At 47.9% G+C, this 20,891-nt stretch overlaps 1 protein-coding gene and 1 pseudogene across 3 annotated transcripts in view; one reads left to right on the top strand and one right to left on the bottom strand.

Moving 5' to 3' along the window:
* MROH7 (maestro heat like repeat family member 7) overlaps positions 1–20,891 on the bottom strand; it is a 48,839-nt gene that overhangs the window by 16,182 nt on the left and 11,766 nt on the right. For 2 of the 3 annotated variants that reach the window (XM_039883187.1, XM_039883191.1), the window contains 11 exons: positions 18,948–19,031; positions 17,996–18,073; positions 17,545–17,674; positions 15,578–15,673; positions 14,967–15,071; positions 14,622–14,757; positions 11,653–11,765; positions 11,109–11,285; positions 10,569–10,723; positions 8,181–8,319; positions 4,735–4,925 (listed from right to left, as the gene is read on the bottom strand). In XM_039883187.1, the coding sequence (XP_039739121.1) occupies positions 4,735–4,925; positions 8,181–8,319; positions 10,569–10,723; positions 11,109–11,285; positions 11,653–11,765; positions 14,622–14,757; positions 14,967–15,071; positions 15,578–15,673; positions 17,545–17,674; positions 17,996–18,018 (1,265 nt within the window). In that variant the 5' untranslated portion in view covers positions 18,019–18,073; positions 18,948–19,031. Of the gene's footprint in view, positions 1–4,734; positions 4,926–8,180; positions 8,320–10,568; positions 10,724–11,108; positions 11,286–11,652; positions 11,766–14,621; positions 14,758–14,966; positions 15,072–15,577; positions 15,674–17,544; positions 17,675–17,995; positions 18,076–18,947; positions 19,032–20,891 lie in introns of all 3 variants that reach the window. The other variant, XM_039883179.1, reaches the window with a different exon arrangement.
* On the top strand, positions 5,913–6,031 carry LOC120623083 (uncharacterized; annotated as a pseudogene).

Genomic DNA, 20,891 nt, shown 5'->3' with positions numbered 1-20,891 from the left:
GGCCTCGTATGAGCAGCCCATCTTCAGCAGCAAGGTTTTCACCACTTTGACCATCCAACTGCCAAGACAAGGGGGCTAAAACCTCATGTCGCCCGGCCCCTGGAAGGCAAGACCCCGGCCTCTCCTGCTATCGGCTCCCATCTGGCTAATCTTCTCTTCACTGTGTTAATTGTTGGATAGTGGTATTCAGCGTGTCTACAAAGAGTGGCTTTTTACAATTCACTTTAAAAATAAGAGAGTAAACAGAAACAAAATTTCCCTCCCTTTGGAGTTGGTGCTTTACTCTCCCTTTTCCTTTGAGCCTCTTTACTGAAGGGAGAGATTAGAGCTGGGCCTCCCAGCCTCCTGGGAACAGCCTCGCTCTTGCCCTCTACCCCCATCAAGTCCATGGCTGGGCAGCGCTCTGCAGGACAGTCCTCTGTGCTCATTAGGACACAGTCTCCTGTCCAACCTTGGGTCCTTCATCTGCTCAGGACACTTGAGGAGTGATTCTCAAACCTAGATGCACAGCAAAAGTCCCCAGGGAGCTTGTACAACTGCCAGACTCACCAGGCTGGGACCTCAGCCTCCGTGCTTTTGAAGTGCCTGGCTGAGCTTGAGAAGCCTTGCTGTGAGGGAGGAGGAAGGGAGCACTGCCATGGATTGCCATCCTACTGTGTGCCAGGTACAGCACTGGGTGTTCCCAGGTATATATGTATGCATATGTGTATGTGTGTACATGTACATGCATATGCACATGTACATGTACACGTATATGTGTATGTGTATGTATATGTATAGTGTGTATATGTATATATGTATATATGTTTGTATATGCATATGTATGTATATGTATATGTGTGTATATGTATATGTATAGATGTATATATGTGTATATGTATATGTATAGTGTGTATATGTATATATGTATATATGTTTGTATATGCATATGTATGTATATGTATATGTGTGTATATGTATATATATAGTGTGTATGCATATACATATACACATACATAAAATAAAAACTGACAATGTGTGGAATAAGGTTTACATTTAAACAAAATTTTCCAGAAACCTAAACTCTTTCTTTAAGAGTTTATGACGCAGTTATATGGACACACCTCAGAGATACCGGGAACTAGTGGTTCTTATGATTCAAGACAAAGCATCAAAGCATTTTGGAACTCAGTAATGTTCAGGAATTTGCTCTTAATTGTCATGTTTTTGGTTTTGTAATGAATATTAATCATGTGAAAATTCGATCTCCTGAGCCATACAACCTTGAGTGCTGATTCTTATGGCTGTGTGCTGCCAATGACAGCTCCTACCGGCAGTGCCTCCCGGGTTTGAAGTTAAACACACACACACACACACACACACACACACACACACACACACACAGAAAAGAGGGTGGCAGGCTCTAGGTATTGTCCACCCTAAGAGACTGGGCCTCACCCTACCCACCTCTCCCATCCCTCTACCTTCCTTTGCCTCTGAAACTTCAAGCACTGGCTGAATAGCTAAGCTGTAATTTATATGTTTTCATTTGAAGAAGGAAGGTTATAACCTCCACTTTAAGCATTAGCACCTTTAACTAAAACAGAATGAGCCGCCCGTGCATGCTCTCCGCTATGACTTGACCACCCTCCCCTGTTCCTGTGTCCGGGGGCAGTTGATCACCTTCTCACTGACTGGGTTGGGGACAGCATTGAGCTCAGGATTCAGGAGTTCCACAGAGAACAACCTGACTTAGAGGTTTCACAGTCACAGCTTTTACCCAGACCCCCAGTCCTCAGCTGTGCAGCCAACAAGGAATGTAGACTTAGGTCAAATCTTCTGAACACAGAGCTGCACCTTTAATAGTTTGTCTCCTCCGCTGTCCCACCATTTCCTCAATCAAGCTCCAAAGTTTAACAAAAATGACCCTCCGCATATCCCTTCCTCCTCACCTCACTCCCAAAGATGCACCTGTAAAAGCCCAAACAAGAACCTTTCTGCTCTGCAAAAGACACCATTGGGAGGAAGCTGCAGGGGCTGGTGGGAGGTCTCCTTTGGATCCCCAAACACCCTCTCTGCAAGCTTCACCTTCCCAAATGTCCTCAGCTTTTTCCATCGAAGCGGAATGAGAGTTGCCTGTCCCTTCACTGAGATGGGGAAACCAGGGTCAAATACTGCTTCAAAGCCTGAGGCTGCTGTAGGGCACAGAAGCTAGACTTCGCGGGACGTGCTGTCAGGCTGTATCTGTGGTGTCTAGTCTAGCAGGACTCTGCACCTCTCTCTTCAAACCCAAGTTGGCATAACAGGGGCTGATGTCCATGCCTTTCACCTGCACCCATCTCTCCTCACAGGAGGGTGTGACGATTTCTGTGCACTTGGCGGCTTCCTTAAGTTTTCCCATTCCACCACCAGAGTCTGGAGCACTGAGGACCCACTCGGGTTCTGTACCTGAGTGTCTCAGTTTCTTGTGGCTGCTGTAACAAATTACCACATACTTGGTGGCTTAAAACAATTGAAATTTGTTCTTTCGCAGTTCTGGACACCAGAAGTCCAAAATCCAGGTGTCAACGAGGCCACGCTCCCTCCGAAGGTCTAGGGGAGTATCCTCTTCCAGCTTCTGGTGGCTCCTGGCATTCCTTGGCTTATAGCTGCATCATTCCAATCTCTGCCTCTCTTCACTTGTCCTTCCCTCCCTGTGTGTGTCTTTCTCTTCTTCTAAGGACACTTGTCATTGAATTTAGGGCCTACCTGCTTAATCAGGATGATCTCATTTCAAGATACTTAATTATATCTCAAAAGACTCTTTTTCCAAATAAGGTCATAGGTTCCAGGCAGACATAATTTTGGGGGCCACCATTCAGCCCACTACTCCCAAGTACCACCTCATGTCTTTTCTGGTCCCCTTTAGCATAGCGTTTGCCTGCCTCTGCTTTTTCTGCTTTTTCTGTCCCAGGCTACTTCCTGTAAACAAGAGGTGAGGATGGACACTCAGTCTTTCTTCCAGCTCCCTTGTGCGGGGACTCAGCTGAGTGAAGCTCTCCAATCCTTCATCACCAACAGCTGAGAATTTTTCCATCACGTGTTCCTCCTCCCCCTCCTCCAGTGCTCCCTCCACTTTTCTCTGGTTTTGTTTTCCCCAGAACCCACCAGCTTTCTGAGTCAGGGGTGACACTCTCAGGGTAGCACCTACGAGTGCCAAGGAAATCAGAATTGGTGCCACAGCCTTGGCATCGGTGTGGCATGCTGTGATACGATCCTATTTGGTCCTTACAACACACCTGTGGGATAGGAATCGCTTACCCCATTTCATAGGCAAGAGAACCAAGTTGCCAATAGATTAAATTAGCTTAACCAAAGTACAAAGCTCTAAGTGATGGAACCAGGACACAATCCAAGGTGTTCTGGCTTTAAGTCCAGTTATACAACTGCTTGTCCTCTGCCCCTCATAACGCACAATAGAACCAAAAAGGAAAAGATTAACTGGACTACATAAAAATTTAAAATTTCTGAATGGCAAAAGACCATAGAATAGTTGCAGGCTAAGTGGCAAACTGAAATACAAAGGACAAACAATATCCTGAATATATAAAGAGCTCTTATAAATTAATAAGAAAAATTCCCCAAGGCCCAATGTAAAATTAGGCAAAGAACAAGAACAGGCGACTCACAGAAAAGGAAACACAACGGCATTTCAAGCTCAACCTCGCTCATGATAAGAGAAATGCAAACTAAAATTACAGCAAAATACATTTTTTCCAACTTTCAGATTGGCAAAGATGAAAATGTTTTATACAACATCGTACTAACAAAGGTGTGAGGAAACAGTCATTCTCACACACTGCTGGTGGCAGTGCCCCCTGAGGGAAACAATTTGGCAAATTGGACACTTTAGGATGCATTCCATTTCCCCTTTCATCACTCTCCGGTCAAGAACTCTTTCCACAAAATGTCCCTTTTTTCCACCTTCATATTTAAATGCAGAAACCTTTTGATACAACCATTCTACTTTCAGGAATCTATCCAATACATACAATCACCTGTGCACATACATACATACAAACGGGCAAACTCACTGCAGCGTTGTTTGTAATTACCAAGGGCAGCAAAGCGCCTAAATAAAGAGGACCCTGGTTAAATAAATTATGGTACGGTGGAATTCTTTACATAGGAATATTATGTGGCTGTTAAAAATAATGAGGCAGTTCTATATGTAATGATCTCTAAGATATAGTATATGCTAAAAGCAAAAATGTATAACTGTGTAAGGTTTACTACAATTAGTGTAAAAATAGAGAATATAAACATGCGCTTATTTCTGCCTACATCACCTCTGGAAGGGCACAAAAGAACCCAGTTCTTTTGGGGAGGTTAACTGAGGTAAGTGGAGGAAAGCAGACTCACTTTTAATGTCTTTTGAGATTTTTACCATGTGCATATATTACATATTTTGATTAATAATTTAAAATTGAATGATTGGGCCTAATTCAAATAATATCTCTGCGAGTGAGGAGGAAAACGAAATGGTGAGCTCCTGGAGGGCTGATTCGCTCCTGCAGCCCAGCGCTAAGCGGAGTCTGACACACACAGCAAATGCTCACAAATTGTTGTTGAACAGATTACTGGCTCTCTCTCATAAAAATGTACTTTTGTTTTCTCTTCTAGTCCCAAAGCTAATTTCTATTACTATTGCTAGATTTCCCCAAAGACTTTCAAACGGTCCCTTGGGGGTAGCCCTACCCTGCCCAGGGAGCATACCACACAGGTACAAAGACAGAGGGCTGTGCATCCTTCTTGGAGTCCTTGTGGGAAGTCACACGTCCAGGCAGACTGAGGTTGATGTGATAATGGACCTGAATGAGCAGGGCCAGGAGCAGCTGGGGGTAGATGCGCCTCACTCGGCCCACGCAGCTGTTGACGGACAGGAGCTCACACAGGCCACTGGCTGCCTGCAGGCAGAAGGGAGGCTGGTGGGATGTCCTGGCCCATCATCTCAGCACCCCTGGCAGGGGATGGACTGCCTCTCTAAAGGTCAGACCTGGATCTTTGCTCTTCTCTGGCCCAGCCTGGAAAAGTCCAGATCCACATCGCCCTGTCCCCCTGCACCCCAGCTCCTGGCTCTCTGGGTGAGTCCTGACCCATAAAAATAATTGCAGCCCACCTCTTTGCCATTAACACACCCCTGAAAGAATCGTGGTGGAGGGATCCCGTCCCACCTCTTGTGGGTTCAAGAATCTCGATCCCACTGTGTGGGTGAAGAAACAAGCTCAGAGGGATGACGGGACTTACCTGACATCACCCAGCCTCTCAGGGGCAGAGCTGGGACTTGAACCAGTGTTTCGGATGCCAGCTGCAGCATGCCCTGCCTCTTCCTCACTCATAACACAGGCCACGAGAGGCAACAGTTGCCTCTTTCCTTTTGGCCATTGAACTAGTCTGGCTTCAGACTAGTGGCCAGCAGCCCCCATCTTCATCAGGAGCCAAGGAGGATCAGTCCTGCACTCTGTCACTCCACACTCACTCATCCCATACCCCTGTCCCTCCAGACCATGGCTCCCACACAAGTCCTCCCAAGTCCCGGGAACTTGGTTTTGTTGGTATTTGGTCCACCGGGGTCCTCAGGACCCATTTTGTACTCGCCCAACTTCTCCACTTGCCAGTCCAGCTCTGGCCTTGGCCTGGGCCCATCTCTCACACACACTCAGCACATCAGGTCCTCTCTAACTAGCAAGAAGACAATGAGGGAGCAGGGGATGATGATAGGCTGGGGTCACAGACCTAATGGCTCATTCTGGCTCCACCACTACCCGCCCCTCTTTGAGCATCAGATTCATCTTCCCTAAAGTGGGCTTACTGGTCCTCTTACAGCTAGCCCCACAGGTGTAGAGGAGATTGAATAAGAAGGAAAGGAGAATGTTTTATAAAGAAATGGTTGAGTCTACGGCCATGCTACCCTGAACAACCCCGATCCCATCTGATCTCGGAAGCTAAGCAGGGTCGTGCATGGTTAGTACTTGGATGGGAGACAGCCTAGGAAGACCAGGTGCTGTAGTCGTAAAAAATAAAAATATTAAAGGATCATGAGCTGACAAAGTCCTTGCAATCTACGAGGTCAACCAAGGGTTGCCTCACCTAAAAAAAGAAGAAAAAGAAATGGTCGAGATCTGTGCCACCAAGACCCCATGTTACTGGCCTGAAGGAAAAGCATGTAATTGTGAAATGGAAGAACCCACAGCCTATTCCCATGGAAATAAGTGACATAATATGGGCTGAAGGATAACAATAAATGGCATGTATTTGTAATTTACAGCTTAGGAATCCCTTTCGCATACACTATCTCACTTTTCTCAACAGGTAAGACAGACAAGGCAGGCATTATTACTACCCATTTAACAGATTTAAAGACCAAGGCTAAAGAGGGGGAAATGATTGACCAAGGTTATATAGTCAGATGGTGGCAAAGCTAAGATAAGCCTGATTCAAAGCCTTTACATTTTTCAGTAGCCCAAAGCTAATGACTGCACCCAAAGACACAGTCTGTGGTGTAGAGAAAAGTCTCTAGTGGTATGCCATAAGGCTCTGCTCTTGGCTAAGTCTTGCTCAAATGGTTTATTAATACCATAAGATAAAATTTAGTCCAGGTTGTATCTGTGCTCGAACTATGCTTGTTGAAAAAGAAGCAAAATGAGGGACTTAAAAATACACACTGATTGGAGGAGGATTGGATAAATGTACAAATCAGGGAAGGTGTGGGTGCTGGGGGAGAGAGGCAGAGAGATCCGGTAATGAAACCCGGGATTCAGAGGTAGGAGATCTGGGTGTGAGTCCTGGCACCACCACTCACTAGCTAGGTGACCTTGGGAGAGACATAGACTGTTGCTGAGCAGAAGTATCTTCCTCTGTAAGGGGTAATACAACTTGCTCCTCCATCCCCCATATCTTTGTTTATTTGCTTCCTTCCATCAGAACGTCTTGCTCTCTGTTGGATCCCCAGAACCTTTGAGCGTGTCTGGTACAGAGTAGTTGCTCAATAAATATTTGTTGAATGAATCAGTTCAACAAAATTTTTTTGAGTGTCTACTATGTGCTGGGTGTATGTTAGATATTGGGGATATCATGGTGAACAAAACAGGCTCAGGCACTGTCTTCATGCAGGTCACAGATTATTAAAATGACCCCCTCTGCTATTGTCAAGTCACAACTTGGATAAACTCTCCCAAGATAAAGTAGGGGAAGCAAAGTATAATATGCACAGATTTAATCTGGTCAAGGAAATCAGGGAGGGCTTCCCTGAGGAAGTGATACTTGAGATGAGAGCTGAGGGATGAGTAGACGTTAACTTGGTAGAGAACAGTTTAGGCAGAAAGAATAAGATATGCAAAAGCCCTGTGACGGTAGATAGCATGGCATGAACGACGTTCTAACAAAGACCAGGGAGGCTGGAGCCAAGCAAGCAAGAGAACCAGGGAGTCTGGTGAAGCTGGTGAGGGGTGCAGAGTCTTGCAGCTCAGGTAAAGCCCTGTGTTACTACTCAAGGGCAATGGGAAGCCATTGAGAGAGTTGAAAGAGCGGATGTGCATTTCTCAAAATTTTTTTGGCTGAGGTACAGAATGGAGGAGCAGGAGTGAAAGCAGGCAGATGAGCAGAGGTATTAACCAGCTGGCTTAGACGAGGGTGGTGGGATAGAGGCAGAGAAATCCATCTTTCTAGCCAGTCACCTTCCCGCAGTCAGAGCCCTTTCCCTCGGTGTTCCCAGTCAGAGCTCAACTGGAAGGAAGAGCACTTAAATATTTTGTGTTGCCTAAATGAAGGAATGAGTTATCTCATTTAATCTTTACAACCACCATACGAGGCAGATATTACTCTTTCCATTTATAGATGCAGAGCTCGAGCCTCAGAGAGGTGAAGTGACTTGCTCAGGTCACAAAAGAGTAATGTAGCAAAGCCAGCCAGTTCTCAGACTAAGGTCTATGAGTCTAGGTCATTCCGTTTCCACTACCCCAGGCTTCTGCTGTCATTGTAAATAGCAGTACAGTTGTCGTCCAGTGATCACAAATAAAAGCCTAGAGACAGAGACTTGTCTAAAGACAACTAGCTAGCTGCTGGCAGAGCAGAGTACTGGAAGCTGGGTGTCATGAGCTCAGCAGGAGTGAGGAAGGAGGGCAGGATGGAGCAGTGTGACATGGTAGGTGGGCAGGTCTTACCGCTAGGGGCACGATGGAGGCCCGGCCCTTCTTGGTGACAGGCTTCTCTTTCAAGCTGGTCAGAAGCAGGTCCAGGAGGTCTCGGACATCACAGCTGGGCTTGCGCAGTATCAGCTGCCTCCACATCTCTGCTCCATTGCTGGGAGCCGGGGAGGGGATGTTTAGTAGAGACCAGGCCAGTGGGCTCACCCTGCCTCCCAATGGTTTTGGGAAGGAGAAGGGAAGATGCCATTGAAATGGCATCTATGGGCATGTCAACAAATTCCTGGAATGGTCCAGAAAATACTTCCTAAGAGGCAGAGGGCTAACAATGATTAAAAACCCTATTTCCCAGGTATTATACCACGTGCTTTACATACTATTTATTACTTTAGCAAATACTGAGCATCTGCTGTCTGTCAGGCACTAGGCAAATCTCTGGGGATACATATGTGAACAAGAAATTCAAGACATTCAAGGGCACCAAATTCTCACAATGACCTTCATGTGGGTTGCTACTCCTATTTTGCAGAGTTGAGGCTCAGAGAAGTGAAATCACCAGTTAAAGACTACACAGCTAATGAGCTGTATTGTCAAGAAGTGATCAGGCCTCATGTCTCCAAAGTTTGTTTTCCCTCCCCTATGCCAAGGAACTCTTTAGGGCTTGGATCTTGCATTTGTCACATAATATCGAGAAGCCCCCACTCCAGTCCCTTAGAAGGCAATACACCTACAAGGGAAGGCACCTGTGCTAGGTGACACCAGCCTGCAGGCACTCTTATCACATGGAATTGAAGGCACTGAGAGGCCAGTGCACTATGGGGTTAACCAAACCCTTTTCCCCTTCTGCATGAGCCTTTGAACCTTCCCTTAACTTTCCAGCTCTGTTCCCCTGGAAACCTGATAAAGATAGTATGTCAACTATGTTGCTAGGCAACATTGCTCATGGTGAAAATGACCCAATTGATAAATTGCATCTGGGCTGGGAGAAACTATAAATTAACTATAATAACCAATGGGAACAGTATAGCATTGAGCTTCCTGGGGTGCAGTGACTCTTGTGACTTGGCTTATCCCTGTGGGGACTCTGGAAGCAAAGTCTGTAGAGTTATTTATTTTAAGAGATATAAGTTCCTGTGGGGCCCGAGCCATTTAAGCCAGGGTAGCTCCTGCACCTTTCACCTGGGAAGCCCAAGAGATCAACTCATGGACCTAGGACCAAGACTAGGGTGAAGAAAGTGAAGCATCCAGGGCACGAAATTTAAGCAGGCCCTCAATCTCAGGCTCATGCAAGTGCAGGTGTGGCATCTAAGATGAGGGCCTCCTTAAATTTTGTCCCAGCTCTGTCTGGCAGGCTTCATGGGCAGCTACAAGGAATCCTGCAAAGAGGAGCTCTTGACACTGCCCTGTGCTGTATCCTGAGCAACTCTGACGTCGAATGTGGCCCCAACAGCCTTGTGGGGCTGAATGTTAAGTGGCTCCAAGAAGAAAACACCATGGTGGGCAGTGTGGCCAGAAAGGGTTAAGTTCTTGTAGGTGGGAGAACGAGGATGTGTCACCCTGGCCCTTACCACCCCCACTGCTGTCCTTGACTCCCATGAATGACACCAACTCTCCTTATTAGAAGCACACCCATTTGCACGGTTCTGCACAATTCTTTTACAGTCCCTCTCAGCCAACCATTTTAGTATGTGGATCACATGCTTTCTGCCTTGCTTTATTCATTCAACAGCGTGGGAGCGTTTCCTGGGCTGCGAGGCTGGAACAATCAGACTGGTCTCTCCTGCTCACAAACTCACCATCTGGCCACAGTCCCCTCTGCCCATCAGACCACCAACTCCCTGAATGCTGAAAATATGGCACATTCTCCTGCGCAGGCCCAGGCCCAGGCAGATGCTGGGCACAGCTGGCTGCATTACTTTCATGACCACCCATCTGGGGCAGGAATACAGGGATTATGTCCTCCTTTCACTATGGGGGAAAACTGAAGCCCAGAGAGAGCAAGCAGGCTACCAATAATCACACAGCAGCTGAAGGCAGAGTCAGGACTGTCACTCAGGCCATCTTTCTACGGCATTATTAAAGCGCACTGGGCTTGGAGTTGGTCTGATCTGAGTTTAGACCCCCATTCTGTTGCTTGCTCAGTGGGTGCCTAGAGTAAGAAACTCCCCCTGAGCCTCGGTTTCCTCATCTGTAGAATGGGGTTCTTGTACTATTAATGCTGAGCAATGATACCTAGCAGTGTTCAGGACATGCTTAACGGTAGTCATAAACATCACAGATCATGGAAGAGGGGACATCTGGGAGGGCAAGGGGCTTCTCTGAGCAGAAGGAGGGAGTCCCAGGCCAGGGTCAGGGCTGCTTCAACCCTCTGAGATGTGGTGGCTGACAACCCTCCTCGTTTGGTACCTGTCCAGTGGGAGGGGGCACATGAGCAGGGCCACGACGACCTCAGTCATGAAGGAGCTGGCCAGGAGAGAGACGGGCAGCAGGGCCACCTCGCGGGCCCGTGGCTCCTGGATGTGGCTCAGCTGCACATAGATGGCCTGCATGATTTCTGGGATCTGGGACACAGTAGGTGGCCGTAATCAGTCCGAGGGCCCATGGAGAAGCCAAGGAAAGAATGGGGGATGATGGGAAGAAGAAAGGGGTGGTAAGATAGAGTGACAGGGAAAAGGAGGGAGGGGACAGGAGGGAACACAGGAAAGAAATGGGGAGAGACAGGGGCAGAATGCTTGCTCCTTCCCTGGGAATGAGCCACTTTGTCTTCCCCGCCCTCCCCGACCCCACGCCAGATCTGTAAGTTCTCTTGGGAGCTGGTAAGTGAGTTCTTTCTTACCTGCAAGTTGGAAGCACCTAAAATTCAGCCACCGCCACCCCTGCCCTGCCTGAGGGTTTAGCAGGCCCTGTGCAGTCTCCCAGCCCCGCCCTTGCCCACAGGGGCCTTACCACCTCCAGTGCTCTGTGGCGGTACCACTCCAGCACTGAGCTGAGCGTGACCTCTGAAGCCAGCTGCATCATCTCTCCCGAGTCCTTCCCCAGAGCCTCCGAGCCACCTTTCAGCCCTTCCAGGGCTGCTAGTAGCAGGTCTTTTACCTGCTGGGGCCCCAGGAAGTCTCCAAATTCCTGAAACAAAGGCACGGAGATCCTGACACACATGGGTAGACCCCAAGTGAGCCATACACAGACACACAAATGTGACCAGACACACACAGAGGTCAGCAGAGAGGGCCCACAAACTCTGGGGAGGAATTGCAAAACAAGGAGTGATGCGGCCCTTGTCCCCAGAGCTGGGTGACATGGCCCACAAGCTGTGGCACAGACCACGGGGATTGGGGGCACTCAAGATGGTCCATGTGGTCAGGGAAGGCCTCCTGAAAAGGGGACTTGAGCCTGGAAAGACGGAAGGGGAGGAGACGACATTGGCAGGTTGGTGTTGCCCTTCTCCCCCATCCCCCCGAAGGCCCAGGGCTGATGGGCAGCGAGCAGTCACCGCGATCACACGCAGAATGTTCTGGCATGGGCTGACGGGGTTGTAGGGCCCCAGGTAGCGCTTGTTACTCTCATACAGCTCCTTCTTGTTGGTCTCTTCCTTCTCTCTGGCTCCTGCAAAAAGAGAACCTTCTCAGTGAGGCCCAACCACCCTTTTTAAAAAAAACCTTTTAAGTATAGATGAAAAGCATGCATAAATCACAGGTAACCAGCTTGATAAATACTCATATAGTGAACATATCCATGTAGCTCACACCCAGGTCAAGAAACAGAACATGATCAGCAGCCCAGAAACCCCTCTTGTGCCCCCGTTTCTCTCTCCTTCTCCCACTCAGGGTATCCACTATTCTGACTTCTCAACCCACAGATTAGATTTCCTTGCTGTTAGACTGTTGTAGATGGACTCGTGTAGTATGTTATCCTTTGTGCCTGGCTTTCATGCAACATCACGTGAATGAGATTCATTGACACTGTTGCAAGTAGCATTGCTTCATTCATTCTCAGTGCTGCATAATTTTCCATGGTATGAATATACTACAATTTATGTATCTGTTCTACTTCTGATGGACATTTGGGTTGTTTGCAGCTATTATACGTAATGCTGCTATGAGCATTCTAGCATGTCTAGTCCGTGCTTTTTGGTTAATACATGTAGACATTTGTTAGGTGGATAGCTAGCATAGGCAAAGATGCAGCTTTAAGGGACACTGATAAACCGTTTTCCACAGTGGGGACCCATAATGCTCCCACTGGCAGTATATGAGAGTTCCAGTGGCCTCACATCTCACCAGCACATAGCATCATCTGTGTGTTTTAATTTTACCATGCTGGTGGGTGTGTGTCAATACCTGTTTTAAATTGAAATCCCCCTGCCCCTGGCATTCCCAATCGCCCTTTACCACTTTTTTGTTTGTTTCTCTGTCTTTAGGACTTATCATCATCTGACTTACTATATGTATTACTTGTTTATCTTGTTAGTTGTCTCCTCACAAGAAGTTAAGCTTGACAGGGACGATTATTTAGTTAATTAATTTTCTATTGATTTCTTCACTGCTGTGTCCCAGTGCCTAGAATAATACCTGGCACATGATGACTCTGAATTTTCTATTGAAGGAAATACATTTCAGGCACATTTCCTGAGCCCTTACTGTGGTCTGGCCTGGGTCCTACCTGGATCTCCCAGGGTATGCAAGACATGGGCATAAGAAAGGTCCATCAAGATGGAGTGCCCACCTGGACAAAGTGTGTGGGTTGTTTGTAAAGAGAAGAAGCTGGAGGCCAGGAATCAGGCAGACCCAGGGTCAAATCCTAGCTTTGCTGCTTCCTACAGTCAGGGGACCTGGACAAACCACTTCACTCCTAGAGACTCTAACAGAGTGGGTTTGGCCGAGGTTTGCCTGATAAAATACAGGATACTCAGTTAAATTTGAATTTCAGATAAACAAATAATTTTTAGTGAGAGCATGTCTCAAATATACCCAAAATTATTCATTGTTTATATAAAATTCACATTTAACTGGGTATCCTATATTTTTATTTGCTAGATCTAGCAATATTAATTTAGTTTATACTATTCCTGCCCCTAAGGCTGATGATTAGCATGGCTTATACCACCTGTACTCATCACTTGAGAGGTCTGAGTGATTCCTGGGCAGCAGGGGAAATCACTTAGGGGCCAAATCTTTGCCCCAAATGCTAGAGGTCAAGAAAAGTATGTATACAAGACAGATCCTAAAAACTGAAACTAATAAGATGATCCTTGTAGTGATGGGAAAAAGGGAACTCTATTTGACAAGTGCCTATGTGTATCATTGAGCTGATCTCTTTACGTATATGACCTCATTTAATCTTTCAAAAAGCTTGGTAGTTATTTTCTCCTGTACCTTTTTCACAAATGAAGAAATCTAGGCCTGGACAAGAAAAATACTTGCCTGAAGTCAGACAGCCAGGTCTTGTACCTAGATCACTCTGCCTCCAGAGCCAGGGGAGTTTAAACAACATGCCAAGGTCCCCTGGTTTGGGGAAGAGTTGGGACTATGGAAAAGAGAAGGAAGCAAATAACAGCTCATACTGCGCACCTCTGAGGACAGTGCCAGCAGGTGCTTGTGTCAGCCCATATACCACATCACTAGCTTCCTGAAGCTGAATCCAGGAACGTTCTCCCACCTGCAGGTTTTAGCCACTTCAGATTCTAAGATAGGATCTGTTCTTTGTTCATTCATTCAATAAATGTTCACTGAGCACCCACCAAGGCTAGCCCTTGGAGATTCAGTGGTGAACAAGACATGGCCTTGTCCTACCCTCAAATGGGGTTATAGTCTAGTAGGGAAGACAGACTAGGAACAGAACGTTAAGACTACTGTGCCTGGGTGTACATGGTGCTGTAGGAATGTGAAAATGAGTCACAAATTAAACTTGGAAGAATGAGGACTTAGATAAGATTGCTTAAATCAAAACAGATTTGTTTGACCCTTTTGCCCCTTTATCCTTCACCAGATGAGTCTATTGCTCTGCCTCTCTTTTTCTCTCTCAGGCTTTCACAGAGTGGATACTGCTACCTCCTCCCTAACTTCGTGCTTGTTTCAAGTCCTGCTTCCTCCGTTTCCGGGAAAGATCTTCAGAACCTGGCTCACGCCTCTCTTTAAGTGCTGTGTTTGCTATTAGCATTTTGTCTTTAGCTTTTATATGTGATCGTGCTGCCATTCTGTTTTAAGCTAATGGATCGATGGACTTGTTTATAATGTGATATTTTCTATTAAATTCAATATTTTCAAAAAAATTGGTTTGTTTATAGCCTTTGTCCTCTTGTCCTGTGGGACTAAGGGTTTGCATCAGTTTCTGCAGAGACCATCAGACCCTGTGCTGGTCTCCTCCATCTCCTACCAGTGCCTTGTTGCTAAGGCTCCAGTCAAGTCCCAGGCTGAGGGCCTGCTCGGAAGCCTTGCTTCAGAGGCACTCTAAAGGGCTTACGTTTTTGGAGCTCCAGGATGGTGTAGAGGATGATGATGCCGTCCAGAGCCTCCCGGCCAATATCCTCATCAGGATCCCCAATGCGAAGGACGAGCCTCCCCAGCAGAAGCCCCAGTGCAGAGAATCCCGAGGACATCTGTTTGTGTTATAATCTTAGGGACTGAGTCGTAGAGGTTCAATAATGCTATACAGTAAATGGTGAACAGAGCTGGAAAGTTTATCCCTGATAGCAGAACCCTCTGAGGATGGCAAGGGCCACCTAGAAATCTCTGGGCAGATACACAGGCACCCTCAGAACTGGAAAGATTCTCCCTATAGATGTCCCCCCTCCCAGGTGCCACTCACGAAGAAAGGCAGGCTCAGAAGCATGTGGTTCAACAAAGAGACATTGCTCTTCACAGCCCGTGCTCGCTCATGGGCCTTTTCAGAGTTCATCCAGGGCCCCAGGGGCTGTGAGGACAAGGGCAAGACTCAGAGCTACAGGCTGGCTGCCAGCCTCTGCTGCCTGGGTGGGCAGGCCAGCCTTCACCAATCAGCAGAAAGCTTCTGAGGAAGGCATAGAGGCAACTCCCCATAGCCTTCTTCCTCTTCCTGGAATATAGGGAGACAAGGGATCCAGAAGCTGAGAATAGGACGGAAAAACCAGAGGGAGGACAAAGGTCAGTGAGGAGAGAGATGAAAGATGGAGTCATGAGGATAGAAAAGAAAGACGGGGCAAAAATGAAGAAAGCAAAGATGAAGAGGCAACTATAGCAGGAATGTGGGGCATAGGGAGAGGGTGAAAGGGGCAGAAGTCTGGGACAGGGCCTTGTAAGAAGGACAAGGAGGCAGAAAGAACACTGGCACAAGATGACATCCTGCAGTCAAATCACTCCTCCTCGATCCAGCTCCACACCCCCCATCCTGGGCCCTTTCTCCTTTCCCCACCACCCCTCTTTTCCTCCCTGCCCCCATACTTCCAAAATGCTCTTCAGCCCAGCAGGAGTTGGGTCCTCCACAAAGAGGGCATTGAGCAGTCTCTGCAGGGCATCCAAGGTCTGATGGTAAAGTGTCTGTAGACAGGAGAAGGACCAAGCCACTAGGGAGCCTCTGGAGCAGACCCCAACCCCAGGCAACCCCTTGTATGGGTCAGGGGAGGAGGGGGCATTTGGACCCAGGAGAGCTGCTTTCTGGTCCCACCTCTGAGACTAACTTGATGTGTGATTGGACAGATTACTTCCCCTCCATGAGTTACAGTTTCCTTAACAAATTGGTAAGTATTATCCCGGCACTTCTTAATTTATACGGGGAGGAGGCAGAGATCTAGTATTTACTGAGAATCTACCATGGACCAGGTGAGGAGGGCCTGGTGATTTGCACAATCATATCACTTTGTCTTCAAGTGTTTTCTCCTTTAATGAATAAGGGGACACTTGTCCAAGGTCACATAACACAGAAGTTTCAAGTCATGAGCAACAAATAAGAGGACGGGTGGGAAAATTCTCTAGAACTGTAAGAGCCAGATAAACTTTAATCATCGTGTCTAGGGAAATGCTCTGATTCTTTTACAAATTGCTATTCTTAGATAGATTTTCCAACTTGCCCCTTCAGAGAGCCATCTCTCCTCTGTCAGTTTCCTCCTCCCTCTGCCAAACCAAAGCCTGGCTGAGCAGTGGGTTTGAGCTGCTCTGGGAAGACCCTCTCTTTCCTGCCTCCCCTCCTCCTGCCAGATCCCCACATCTATTTGCCATGTTGTCCAGGCTTCCTGAGTCTGTACACTACAGAGTTACGCCACAACCACCAATCAAGCCTCACTCGCCAACTACCTCCTCCTTCCCGCCCATCCCCAGCCCATCGCTGTGCAACACTGACCTCTGCTGGCTGTGCCCGATCCTACAAAAGGACTGCTCTCTTCCCCTACAGCTTGGATTTCCCACCTTTCCTTCGAGCAGTCTCTCTCAACGCACCACCTCTGGGACCCGGAATGTTCATGCTGCAAGTGATCTGCCTCTCTCGGCTCTCTAGACTCACTGGCCAGCACTCTTGCCTGGTCCTCTGGTCTCCAGAGACACTGCTCCTTGTTATCCTGGCAATCACCATGCTCTGTCTCAGGCCTCGGCACAAGCTGTTCCTTCTACCTGGCATGCTCTTCCTTCTGCCTGCCCCACTCCCTTCACCTAACAGGCTCTTTTTTAACCTCTCAGCTCCAGCACCATGACCCCTGATCTGTATCTCGGCCTGGCTCTTTATAGCACCACGTACTTCTTGATAAATACCACTATTGTAATTTTGCGTTAATTATATAATTCTTTGATAATGTCTATCTCCTCCGCTGCCATTGCCCCTACTGTATCTCGCCCTGTTCTTCTGGAGTAAACCTTCAGTTAATATTTGATGAATGAAAGGATGAATGAATATGCCTCATCCCAAGCTAAAATCTCTCTTCCTTAACCTTCCCCACTGACTCTGCCTTCATGATAAAGGTCATCTCTACCCGCTCCTCCAAGGACAACCCTGCAGAAGTTTAAAGATGCTCATGTGAGTGAGCCCCTTGAGGTTCTACTTCTCCAGGCTTCCGCCCAGTGTTTCTTCATTATGGGCCAGTCCTCAGCTCCCTTTCTCCAATCCTGGCCACTCCCCTAGCCATGCCAACATCTGCCTATCTTCCTCTCCCAGGGCAGGGCCCAGAAGTGCACAGAGCACTCCAAGTGAGGGATCGATGCCTATTCCAAAGATTCAATCATTCACCAAATGTATCGAAGGCCTACTTAAGCCAAGAGAGGTGAAGTGAATTGCTCAAGGGCCCAAAGCTTGAATAGGAGGGTGAAGATCCTTATCCACCTCCTGGAACACCCTTTCTCTCCCTGCTGGGTGTCCACAAATGTGCCTCACTCTGAAGACCCTGGACAGCCCAGGGGACCCACTGTGAGAGGGCCATGCTCACCTGTATGACCTCGGCCTTGTCCTCATCTTTCTCCTGCATGGCCTGTACAGAGGGCAGGGAGAACACACTCTTCACGCACGTGTTCACCAGCTCTGACCTTTCCCGCACACCTAGGACTGGCTGGGAGTGGCTGAGGAAGAGACAGAAAGCAAAGGTATGGAGTGAGGGAGGGGGCCCTGTGGCTGGAGGCTGGGATGAGGGTGCCCGGAGCAGGGGCTCAGGACCGGCCTGAGATTCAGATCCACAAAGGGTAGAGGGAGGTGGGGGGAGGAGGGAAGTGGGTGTGAAGGACAGCCCAGGCAAAGACTGGACAAGGGGAGAGGAAAGGGCGTGGGAATGCGGTAGGGGCACAGCAGAAAGGTCCCAGAAGAGACAGGCAAAGCCCATGGGAAGAAGGAAAAGAGATTGGGGCAGGGGAGAGGGTGATGAGCGGAGAAGGAGCCGTGGACACCTCAGCTGTGCCAGGGTCTCCATAGCCTCCTGGCGGATGGAGCTGGAGAGAGAATCCAGTGGCTCGTCCTGGATCTGCCTCTGGACAGGGGACAACAGAGAGACCAATGACGGGATCAGATTGCTGCAGACTACCAAAGCCGAGGCCACCCCTTGCCACAGAAAGCAAGCTGCAGCAGCCCCTCAGCCTGGGCAGACCGTCCCCACTGCCACACCGTTGGGGGCGCCAGCTCACTGCTCAAACCCATCCTGAACACCTTGAGCACTCAGTTCAAGGCCACCAAAAACACCCCATGCCCTAACTGGCTGCACCCCACATATGGGACTCAGCAAGAACTGCTTCCACAGCCTTGTGATGAAGAAGTGTATTTCAACCATGGAGCAAAAACACCACGAAAGCAAAGGCCCTTGAAAGTGGTCTAAGTTGAATTCCTTTCAAAATCTTCTAATTACTTCTCACTTTTGATCTAGCACCTACACACAATAGGTGCTCGATTAATATAAATCAAACGAAGGTATCAAGGATCAAGCTAAATATCATTTTGGACACTTCAGTGGTTATCCCTGCCCATTAGGATAGAAAACAGAAGTGACTGTATTTAGCAATATGATAAGGAAATTCTCAAAAGTTCTCCACCGGGAGGAATTTCTGGTGTTAAATAATAATAAGTGCTCCCAGGTGCATAATGCTTTACAGTGAACTAATTATTTGCTTATGTCCCCCCAACAAGCAGTGACACAGGTATTATCTCGGGCATTTGAAGATGGGAAGAGTGAGTCTCAGAGACGGGAAATGACTTGCCCAAGCTCCCTCTAGGTAGGGGGAAAGTAGTTAGAGCTGCCTCCTCCTCTGTCCTCTTCCTACCTCAGCTCCCCATCTCCTCAGTGGGCGGACTCAGAACTTCTGTTCCCTCCCCACCCCAGTGCCACAGATCTGCATGTGGCTCACGCACCATCATCTTCTTCATCATGGTCTTCTTCTCTCCTTCTACTTCCAGCATATCCTGGCTCTTCTGGAGGGTGATGACATTCTCAACCTCAGGGGAAACAGAGAGCAAAGCCACAGGGTAAGAACCACAGTGAACCTAGCTCTCAGGGGCTGTCCCTACACGCCCATCAGCCACCTGCCACCTGCAGGCAAGCCAGCCTGCTCCTCCCCAGCTGCCAGCCCTGCTCCTCCCCAGTTGCTCAAGACAAATGAAAAACCACAAGAGGAACTTCTTGGGGGAGGGGCGAGATTTGTGAAGGTGGCAGCATGGGGTAGATAATCTCTGAAGGCCAGCATTCGGAGGAGAACAGATATCATCAGGTGCTGCAAAACACTTCCCCTTTTCCAGTTAGCTAAGGGAGAAGAGGTAGCAGCTGAAGGGACAGAAAGGGTCCCGACACCTCAAGCTGAAATCTCATAATTAGTAATACCTCTTAAGGGTCTTCTAGGACCTACCTTTCTTAAGGGCACATCCTCGTCAGATTAAGGCATTCTGTTTCTTGGGAGAGGGAATACGTTAATCAATGCCCATTTAATCTATTCATTCTCCTTATCTTAAGGCAGAAGAAGAAAAAAACATGAAATAAAGTAATTTCATGTAGTAAAGAAAGCAAAAAAGGTAATCTGATGGAGAGTGTGGTGGGTTAAAGATGGCACAGGTCTTCCCCACTCCTACCTATCAAGAAGACAGATGACCCTTGAATCTGGGCTCATCTCACCACTTGCTTGGAACGTAGAATGTGGTAGAAGTGATGCTGTGCCAGTTCCTGGCCTAACCCTTAAAAGAACTGTCAGCTTTTCCCCCTCCGGAGCCCAGCTGCCATGGAATGATGACACCACGTGGAGGGAGACCCTGGAAGATGTGGGTTACCTTGGATGTTCCAGCCCCGCTTTCCCGAGCGATCTCAGTCTATACCACACAGAGCAGAACTACTCTGCTGAGCCCAGTCAAATTTCAGAATCATGAGAAATTAGGCCCTTCCTATTATTCTTCCTTCAGCAGTCAGAGTGAATTTTTAAACCACGAAGTTTGCGGGTGGTTTGTTGAACAGCAACTGAGACCGCGAAAGTCATGTAGAGGGAGAGTTAATATAGGTCAGGGAAGGCCTCTCAGAGGAGATATTATTTGGGCCGAGCCCTAAATGACAAGAAAGAGTTAGTCATGGGAACTAGAGGTAGGGTCTGCCTGTCTCCAACTAGAATGTCATTTCACTGTTGTACCTCTAGAGCCTGAAACAGTACCTAGCACATAGCAGAGACTCAATAAAATTTGCTGAGCGATTGCCATAATAAACCCCTTTTGTGCAAGGACCATGCTCAGTGCTGGGTACACATTATCCAATATCGACTTCGCTTCAACTTTATTATGCCCATTTTATAGATGAGAAGAACCTTCTTGGCAAAAGAAACAACAAGTATGAAGGCGCTGAGGTAAGAATGAGATTGGCATGTGTGAGAAACAGAAAAAAAGTCAGTGTGGCCAGAGCAAGATGGACAGTTGGGAGAAAGCCATGGGATGAGGACAGATGCTCCCAAAATGCAAGACCTCTTCTTAATCCCATCACTACCTCCCCACCTTCCCACCTCCACCTGCGTGGCCCCAGAGCTTGCCTCTGAAGCAGCCTGAGGACAGGGCCTTTCTCCCACATTTCCTAGCCTGGGTCCCCTGCATTTAGACTCGGTCCACCAATAAGTCTTGCCCACACTCCATGTATCACTCCCACTAGTCAGTCCAGTGTGCCCAAGTCCTGCTGAAGCTGGCTTTCTCTGGCTTCCCAAGGCCTGCTGCATGGCCAAGATCTGGGTCAGGCCTGTGTCCTAAAATGGGCCATTGTCAACCTTTCTATCCCCTTTAGAGATGCTCTCACAATTTAGTCAGTTTTTTAAAAAACTTATTGAGCACATATGT

The sequence above is a fragment of the Pteropus medius genome, unplaced genomic scaffold (genome assembly GCF_902729225.1).
Source record: "Pteropus medius unplaced genomic scaffold, Ma_sr-lr_union100, whole genome shotgun sequence".
In the NCBI taxonomy this organism is placed as follows: domain Eukaryota; kingdom Metazoa; phylum Chordata; class Mammalia; order Chiroptera; family Pteropodidae; genus Pteropus; species Pteropus medius.
The sequence above is the reverse complement of the archived record's forward strand: the minus strand, read 5'-3'. Positions and strand labels throughout refer to the sequence as shown.